Below are 10,220 nucleotides of genomic sequence, written 5' to 3'. Positions count from 1 at the left end.
CCAAATTAACGATAGATTTACATAAAATAATATAAAGCACTAAGCATCATAATTCAAAATTATCGATTTACTAAACCTGAGTCAATCGTTCATAAATTATACGTATATCAAATACTAGATCAACTCAGTTGGAGCAAAGTTATGTGATTATTTTATGTCATCTTAAGATTAAAGCATGATGTGATAATGGTGTAAAACATAAATACTTATCTCGATTGAAAGCTTTTCCTTAGTAATCTCGACGATCGTTTGCGGAGATGGAGAACAAAACATCGCTACGGTTTTGCGAGATTTTGTTTTTACTTCACCACGAGATATTAATCATCCCTTCAAACAAAAGACCCACTTTATCAAACCAACTATAGACCAAACCAAACTCAATGATGAATGAATACCAAATAACTAAAAGCATGTTCAAGGTAAATCAGTGATAAAACATGTATCGATCAATAATAAAATATAGTTTGGTAACAACTCACGTTTTAAACAAAGCAATTAATAATAAACATATGTCGATCAATGGTGAAGTATGATGGAATCTAGCTTTTAAAATATCATGATGGAGTAGATATCACGGTTATGTACTTGAGAAAAATTAAAGTATTATAATGAGATCTGAGCATAACATGATAAAGCATTCTTAACCAAACAAATAGAATCAAACAAAAAAAACATGATGGCGATGAGATCGTGAAGCCATATAAATAGGCTGGACAATAAATTTTGATTTAAGTAAATGAGACCAAAGCGATATAAATCATGAGCAGAACCATAAGTAAATACGAGGCCACTTATCTTTTAGAATAAAACTTAGGCTCGTAGGGATCGGAGATCAAAAGCGGAGATGGAGACAAGATGATGAAAAACTGAGACATCATCGATTAGGGTTTCGATAGAATTTTTTTTTTTTTTCTTAATTCAGACGGCCAGGGTTTTTGGTTTTTGTGAGAGATTTAGGGTTTTGAGATTTTTAGCTTTTAGGGTGAGAGGCTATCGTGCTGATAACGTGTTGTGAACTGTGTCTTTCATTAATAGAATAATGGATATATATACAAGGATAATAGCAGGATACAGAGAATAAGGTAAAACCCTAATGGGCCATGGGCCGGTTATGGAGTCCATCCATATGGTTTATAACAGTTTCATCATTGTTAGCTATTTTTACGACAGAAAAAAAAAATAGTATATCTCAAACCTATTCCTAATATTTTCTTTAATTCGTTTAAATGAATTGTGTGGATCCAAACGGATAATTATAGTTTTTCATTTTCTCGTTCTCAAAAAATAAGAGAAGGGACAGATTATCCATCCATAATGGACAGGCTTAAATTTCATAGACGGAATTTAATTTTTCCGACTGATTTTGAAAATTTTGCTCGTAAGATAATCTCAGTGGGCTTGTAAGATAATGGATATGTAAGATAATTGATACTAATATCAGTGATACACCTAAAGCCCAAAAGAACATCGATCTAATTCTAACCTATGACAAGATCATAGTATGATAGTATCATCATCACCCTCTCAAAATAGTTTTCTTTTGTTTTGCAGAAACCATAAAAAATCCTAAACCCTGCAAAAGTCTCCTGAAAATTCCCAACCAACAAAAAAAAAAAAACATAAAGCATAATAATCCTAAGAAGATCTCTTATCTCTCTCACTTTCTCACTTTCTCTAACAAATTTACCATCTCATCTTCAAGTTTCACTTTCACTTCTTCAGTCATTCCTCCTTCGCATCCATCAAGTAACATTTTCATCTCCTCCAGCTTTTTCTTCAGATATCCCACCTCCATTGTCGTCTCTGCAACTTCAGCTTCAGTTTTCTTCTCCTCTGTTCTCTCATTTGGATACTTGAGTCTGAATTTAACGGTCGAATTAGAAGTAAACGGACATTTCTCTAGCGAGGATTCAAAGGCCTTTTCTCCATCAGCTACATCCAAGAAAGCGACACGGGCAGAGAAGTTGTTGTCGACCATATCAGTTCTCTCTTTGTCCAAAGCTCCAAATTTTTCATATATTTCAATCAGATCTTCCTTTTTAGGCAAACTTGAACCAGGACCAAATGTAACATATAGCTCAGCTCCTGAAAATTCTTTCTCAGTTTCTTTCTTTTTCGACTTTCCCTCTCTTTTCTTCTTCTTCTTCTCGGGTTTCTCAGTCTCATTCGGGACTTCTTCTTTGTCATGTTTAGGCTTCTTCCGTTTTCTCTCTTTCTTGGTTGATTCAACCGAATCTTTCGGAGTTTCTTCTTCTTCAACAGCTTCTGCCTTCTTCTTTGATTCAGGCTTCTTACGTTTTCTCTCTTTTTTAGTTGACTCACTTGGCTCTTTCTGAGTTTCTTCTTCTCCATCAGCTTGCTTCTTTGATTCGGACTTCTTAAGTTTTCTCTCTTTCTTTGTAGACTCAATCGCCTCTTTCTGGGTTTCTTCTCCTTCATCCCCTTCCTTCTTTGATTCAGACTTCTTACGTTTTCGCTCTTTCTTCGTTTTCCCATGCTTGTCTGTCTCATTCTCTTCTTTTCCAGTTACCTCTATCTCCTCTGCTTGCTCCTTGGCTTTACGCTTCTTATCTTTCTTCTCTTTTCCCTTAGTTACAACATGTTTGCCCATCTCATTCAGTTCTTCCTTTTCTTTATCCGAACTATCATAGCTCCCTAAGAACTTGTGATTGGCTCCATCATGATATGTGAAGCTTCTATAGATGGTCATGAATTCTCTTACCATGTCTCTTGAGCTACTGTCTTTTGGATATTGTGTGCCAAGAGCGGCTACACGAATTAGATCCAGCATTTCCTTTGGTGTAGCTCCCAACCTCAGAAAGTCGACGGCGTTACTAAGTTCCTCTGACAGTTCTTCGTGACCTAACCCATTATCAGATGATGGTTCACAAGGTTTATCCAACATATCTTCTTCCACTGCCACGAGGCTATCACTAGCATTAGTCATTTGCTCTCCCACTTGGCTCTGACTTGAAACTTTCGAAGATTCAGATTCAATTGTACTCTTTTTTCTTCCTTTCCGTGAAAAATCTGACAAGTAATCAGGCGAAAGATACTTGCTCTTCTTCCTCTCTCTCTTTGAGGTTTGTGTAGCGGTCTCGCCATTTTCAGCACTCCTTTCAACGTTTGAATCATCAAACCTGACCCTTTTCCGTAAAGAAGCTAATGGAGTTGAATCGATATCTATTTCCAAATCTGAAATCTCTTTTTCCTCAGTCTCTTCTCTGTCTACACTCCCATCATCATCCACATCCATTTTCTTCTTCTTCCTTGAAGTTTTGCCTTTGCTACTTTCTACCGCTTGCTTGTGACCAGCGTCTTCAATTGTAGCTACTTCACTCTTTCTTCTCCTCCTCGGTGCAGTGGCGGTTACATTTTCAAGATCACCATTAACATCATCATGGCATTTTGTTTTCTTCCTACCCGACTTAACATTTGACTTTACATCTCCATCCTTAGGTTCTGTCTCAAACCTCACCTTAGCAGCCGACTCATTCTCTATAATTTCAGTAATGCTTTTCTCCTTCCTTCTGTGGGGCAGCCTATGATCAGGAAAACCCGAACACTTCTCTAACGATCTCTGAAGAGACGACTCTTCATGATCCAAGTCTGCAGCTTCTTCTATGCTAGAATGTTTAGCATGCCATTCTAACCCATCATTAACATTCTCATCTTCATCATCATCATCATCGTTGTTCTTATCCTCAAGTCCTGGAACTGATTGAGGCTCATGATACTCAGTCAAACCATATCCTCTATTAGACCGATAAAACGCAGATACCTTCCTTTTCAATATCTCCAACTCAAGCAAACCACTAAAACTAACCGTCTCTGCAAAACTTTTAACATCTTTAAGAATCTCTCCATGTTTCCCAACCAGTAACGACGAAATCATTTCCCGTCTCACATCGGGCACCAAAACACCTTCCTTAATCCCAGCATTGTTAACTACAGGACTATCAAACTTATGCTTCTCCTCAGCACAATCACATACCAATACACGCTCAATCTGTCTACCAATTTCTTCAACCGCCTCTTCCACCGCACCGAGAAACCCTCTCGAGTTACTCACCTTTGAACACTCTTTAAAACTCTCAGCAAACGGTTTCAACTGCGACGCACCGCACCAAGCAAATGTCCCGTCTCCGAAACACGCCACAAGCAATTTCCCTTTCTGCTTTATCTTCAAAGCCAAATCTGAAGCATCTGATGGATCATAAATCTGACCTGGCCACCATGGATGATTCTTGATTTTACCCCACACAAAATCTCCTACACAGTATCCATGCTCTTCTTCTTCTTCTTCTTCTTCTTCATCATCTTCTTCGTCCTCTTCTTCTTCTTCCACATCTTCCTTCAATTTCAGCAAAGAAGAAACTCCATTCATCACACAATCTTCAATAGCATCCGAGTTTTTCTCACCGTTTTCAGAAACCCTAACACCGTTCTCTTGAACAACACCATCATCTTTTAGGGTTTTCTCAGCTGATTCAATCTCCGAAGAACAAGGTTTAGGTCTCGCCTCTTCTCCGATTCCCAAAACAACTTCCATTTCCATTTTTTTCCCGAGAAAAACGTTCTCGCCGACTGTAGAAGAAAAAAAAAAATCAGAAAACGACAAACAAATCAGAAAAACAAAAAATAACCTAACTATTGACACACGAAACCAACAATATCTCCCAAATAACCAAATTAAATTATAAATTAGGTTTAAATCTCATGAAAAACAAACAACAAAATATCTGAAAATTAATAATTTATACCTGATTTTGAGCTCCGAGAGAAACGAAAACGAAAACTTTTCGAACAGCAACCGAAGAATCTTCAAGAAAAAAGAAAACTTCTTTGTAAGAAGAACAAAGACACTCTTCAGAATCTGATGAGAAAAAATCTTTTTTTTTGTCTCTCTGGATTTTGATTTGAGAGAAGATGAAACACTATTGAGCGTTGAAACGCGGCGCAGAACTTTTTTTTTTCCCTATCGGAGAAATTTAAGGGTATTTTCGTAATTAATGATTTTTTTGCTTACTTATCTGCTTTTTTTTTTGCACCATGAATAAGACAACGTTTGTAATTTATTTCCCTATATATCTTATCAGCCGTGTCGCTTTCACGACAAACTGACCAGCTCCGCGAGTATAAAATGTAGCTTACTCGCTTTCTCTGTGATATGTCATTATCTGGATTCTTACGTGGCGGTAATCGAATGGAGAATGGATAACACGTGTATATGAACGCGAGTGGGATGCGAAATGAGAGACGCGTCACATGCTTTCGATGATTGACAGCTGTAATATGCTTAGACGGCTTAATAAGCTGAGTAATAAAAGCAGAGATTTTGAATTTGGTATTTGAAACGACACATATATTTGCCGTTTTTAAAATTGTGAAATATGGACTTGCTCGGCCCAATCTTATTATTACACCAGTTATCTAAAATTTAGTGCTTGTTGATGACGACTGATGAGTCTTTTAAAATTTAGTGCTTGCAGTTACAAATCATCTTTAGAGTGATCCCGGTATTTAGAGAGAGTTGCTTAGAGCAGTGTTTAATTACTTGTATATATATAGGCCCGTCTCTACCCATGGCAACATAGACGGTCCGTTTCTACCCCATTGCAATATAGACATTTGCTATGGGTCCAAAGCCAGCAGTGTTTAATTACTTGTATATATATAGGCCCGTCTCTACCCATGGCAACATAGACGGTCCGTTTCTACCCCATTGTAATATAGACATTTGCTATGGGTCCAAAGCCATTTTTTAAAAAATTAACGAAGAAAAAGGGTCCAATTTTTTTTTAAGAAAATTTTTGTTAAAAAAGTTTTTTTTTTTTAGTTTTACCAAATGCCCTTCTATAGATTAAGACGGTATTGTATATATATTTGGATGCTTTTCAATGAGGAATCCAACTCAGAAAAAAACAAATTCACTTCCACAAAGGATATATGGATTAAACTGATCTAACGGTGGAGATTGATCTATATCCTTCTACACTTCTATACAATCTTTGCAAATTTCTAAGACATTCAAAGCTTCTAAAACATTCTAGATAATTAATAATATCAAGGCCGGCCCTGTCATAAAGCAACTAAAGCACAAGCTTTAGGCCACTGAATATAAACTAAATTTTAGGGCCATATTTTTCTAAATGTTATATTTGCTCAGTGGTTATATAGTCCAAAAGTTTATTGTAGGTATAGAATTCGAATCCCTTTGAAGTCACGGTTCCTTCTTTTTTGGGGTAATATTTCCAGCTTCTCTCTTTAATTATCTCTTTATTCTTCTCTTCCCTCCAGTTTTTTTTAATAGATTTTATTTGCTAAAGTGATCATGCTAATCATTTTCGTAAGAACAACAGAACTAATTACTAGCGTCACTGTGATATTCAATATCATATATAACTGTGAGATTCAATATCTATGTTTACGAATCACGATCACGAAAATGACAACAATTACATTTCTGTATATATATTTCTGATTTAATCTATTATTACTCGACTATGAAAACCTAATTAATTACTGAATTTGTTGAAGAAAAAATTAGAAAAGTTTATTTTTGTGAGCGGAAATAAATTAGATTGTCTTACGTTGTTAATATATTTAATGTTTTATTCATCAACTATATCTGATGATTTACAAAAAAAAATTATAGTGTTTTAATGTTAATTTTTTTAATCATTAGTATATAAGAAGTCCACATAGTTTAAGCATGCTTTAGGCCACATAATGTCAAGGACCGGCCCTGATTAATATACATAAAGATGAAAGTGTGAAAAAAATTTAGCTATCGGTGAGAGTAAAACCTCTTAGTCTCGGCCCATTATATCTTCAAAAACTTTTGGGTAAATTGAACTTTGGCAACATGCACACTGGAAGAGGTACAATGTTAGTAGGTCATGGTTTTGCCGATCTTATTCATTACTATCTTTTGGTTCAAATTATGTTACACCATCTAAGAAAATCGCTTAAATAAATCTTTTGATCCAATTCATATGTTTTGATCTATTTTTTCTTGGCGAGCAACATGTGTAGTGTGTTATATATCTTAATTCAATAAATCTAAACGGAAATTTCTTGATTGTGTTAATTTTACTCGAACAACACGTTCTCCCGAGATGATCCATGATTCTATGTTAGAATCGACAGTAAAACCAATTGAAAAAACTGTATATAGTCTCTACTAGAACTGTAATACCATGTAAAAGCCGAAGAGGTATGAAAAATATTCTTAGGGGAAGTATATAATATATATATGATTCCCCACTTAACCATAGTTTAAAAGAAAGCTCAATGAGCTTGAACCCAACTTGTGTGATATGTATCAATCAATCTCAAAAGCCCAAGGCCCAAGGCTACGTAAGAGACGGATCATTACATTGCCAAGGAAAGAGGAACAAAAGTATAATGAAAAAATGGAACACAAATTCATGCCCGTTTTAAATAATTCCCAATTGTAAGTTGTGAACGACCCACCATGTTATGTGTTCATTTATGATTCACATGGGAAATTCACAATTTTCACACGAAAAACATGTGGGCAAAACTAACAAGACATGCAACCTAATTCAACAAATTTAATGTTTCATATATGTATGTACTTGCCTAGAATGCATATATAAGATGACTTGAGGATGGGTCAAAACTCCAAACGAAATGATTTGAGCATATGTTCTAGATTCAGTTAGAATATGAATGCTATACAATCTAAACACTATAAGCAACTTGGTCATCATGAGGTGATCTACTCTCTTTGGACGTGAAATATTATATCAACGGTTTGTCTACTTTATAAGTTTTTTTATTTATCAATATGGAAACATTGATTGAGATCTAAGTCTCTTGGTGTGATGAGAACATTTGATAACTAAACCAATGCCTCTACTTTTTCTATCCATCCAAATCCAGATTGTGCACCTTAATGTATATCTCTTTCCTAAGAAAATGGTTTTAATCTACATGATTAGAAATAATAGCGAAACCATACATAGATGTAATTTGTTATTCATATTAATTAATTAAGTCTCAACTAAGACGATGATCTCTACCACTATTACATATGTGAAATAAATTGTATATATGCGAGGATAACATTTGATATATATTGATTTAGTTTGATATATATACATATTAACCTATATTTAATTTGGTTATATATTTTTACAAGTGTGCCTCTTGGGGCAAAAGATTCCCTGTGGCTAAAGCAAAAAGTTTGGTAAACCTTAGATATGCCGGCCGTCTTAATAACTATAGTGAACTCACTCCCTTACCGAACTTCTTGTCGTCCACGAATAATACCCTCGCCGGTCAGTGGCGGAGCCAAAAATATATATTACGGGGGTCATACATGTATTTTAAATAAAAATTTATAATATTTTAGTTTAATAAAAAATTATTGTTGATATATACAATAATACAAATTTAATTATTATATATTGAAAAAAGGAAAAATATGTAAGTAGGGAAATATGAGAACTAATATGAAAAAGAATAAGGGTTCAATATTATAAATTAAACAATAAAAGCAAGAAACGATTAATTGAAAAAGTTTGACGTAGGGTGCAAAAAGAAGATTTGAGGTGTGGGTATAGGGGTCATACTATATGTTTCTAGCCAAAAATTCATCATCTAGTAATTTTTTAGGCTTAAAAAAACAAATTTCATAAAAGTTATAGGGGTCAACTGACCCCCCTACCTCTCAAGTACCTCCGCCACTGTCGCCGGTCCGATTATTCTTCTTTATTACTATTTTAGTAATATCAGATGATTTTTGGATTAAAAATTAATCATCATGCTAATTGCTAAAGCTCAAGTTAATCTAGACGTTAGGTGTTATAGCATTCTGAATTTCTGATATACTAACCAATACTTTAACCGCTTTGTTTATCATTATAGTCGACCAACAGCATTGATGCACATCAACTATTCCACATCAATTACCATTCTTTTTATCTGCTATTTTTTTTTCTTGAAAACTAATTTTTCTGCTAATATTATCTTTAGATCGAGTATTTAAATTGTTGGTTCATTCATTTTGTCTTTCTTTTCTTCCTCTAATGGAAATTTCTTAGAAATATTTGAGGTTTTGAAAGTTCGGCTCAAAGAGTTAGGCTAACGTCGGGTTCCACATGTTGCATTGTCATGCACAAAACTGGATACATTGGGAATAAGGGTTATAATAATAAGTGGGGAAATTGTAAAAACCTATATGACACATGTTCTATGACTATATATAGGTTAATAGATTAGGTTATACATGTTTATGAATGTTATATAGCATGTGACATGTGCCTTTCATTCATCCACATGTACATGTATTTCCACACCCAAAAGAGACTTTATATAATTTTTAGAAATTTCAGGAAAAATTTTTTTACAAAAAATGTTTGATGAACTCTTTTGATATATATGTAAGTATGTAACCTTAATTTTGTTTCCATATTTCATTTTAATCTTTAGTTAGCTTCTAAATTTGACCCCAAAAAAAAAAATCTAAGGACTTTTCAAAAATTAAATTATATATCAAATTTTTTCATACTTTTTTAAGTTGTTACAATCAGAACCGGATTTTGAGGCCAAGTAAAAGAAGCATGGGTTTGCAGTTCTAAATCCTTTATGTATCTAACCGGCCGTGTTTTGTCAATATTAATGTTTAAGTAGTAGGTAAGCAGTTTGAATCTCCTACCTCTATTTTTATTGTTTTTCTTTTAGAATCTTTACAAATAATAAGCTTTGAAATTCTTTTGTTGCTTCTGACCTTCAAATTCTTAGGATCGGTTCTGGTTAAAACTATAGAGAAGGCCTTTAATTTTTTTAAATGATTTTTACGATAACCATATCTATACCATAGACCACTTTTTCTATAGAAATTAATTGATGGGAAAATGTTTCTAAAATTACTCTATAGACATGACGTGTGCCACATCAGAAATAGATGATCATTTCAGGTTGATTATATTCTTAATTAATTAAGGATAAAAGTTGATTTGAAATTCCTTAGAGCTACGTGGGCCTTTCATTCATCGATCCACATGTACTGGTTAGAGCTACTATCACCACTCTGTCAAATTGGCACAATGTATGTAAATAAAAATACAAATAATTAGATCTCAAATTTTGGATGTTTGTCTCCAAAATTATATCTAGTTTTCAGTTTTCAGTTTTCACCATGTCCATAGAAACAAAAAATACACACACCTAAATTTAAAAACATAATA

General features: G+C 34.1%; 1 protein-coding gene across 1 annotated transcript; it reads right to left on the bottom strand.

Moving 5' to 3' along the window:
* Positions 1-1,393: 1,393 nt before the first annotated feature.
* LOC110226593 (stress response protein NST1) lies at positions 1,394-5,037 on the bottom strand. Its single transcript, XM_021018563.1, has 2 exons — positions 4,764-5,037; positions 1,394-4,587 (listed from the first exon to the last, which is right to left on the bottom strand). Exon 2 carries the CDS (start codon positions 4,556-4,558, stop codon positions 1,658-1,660), a length of 2,901 nt encoding a protein of 966 aa, XP_020874222.1. The 5' UTR covers positions 4,559-4,587; positions 4,764-5,037; the 3' UTR covers positions 1,394-1,657.
* Between the last annotated feature and the right edge of the window lie 5,183 nt (positions 5,038-10,220).

This window comes from Arabidopsis lyrata (genome assembly GCF_000004255.2).
Source record: "Arabidopsis lyrata subsp. lyrata unplaced genomic scaffold ARALYscaffold_7, whole genome shotgun sequence".
NCBI lineage: Eukaryota > Viridiplantae > Streptophyta > Magnoliopsida > Brassicales > Brassicaceae > Arabidopsis > Arabidopsis lyrata.
The sequence above is the reverse complement of the archived record's forward strand: the minus strand, read 5'-3'. Positions and strand labels throughout refer to the sequence as shown.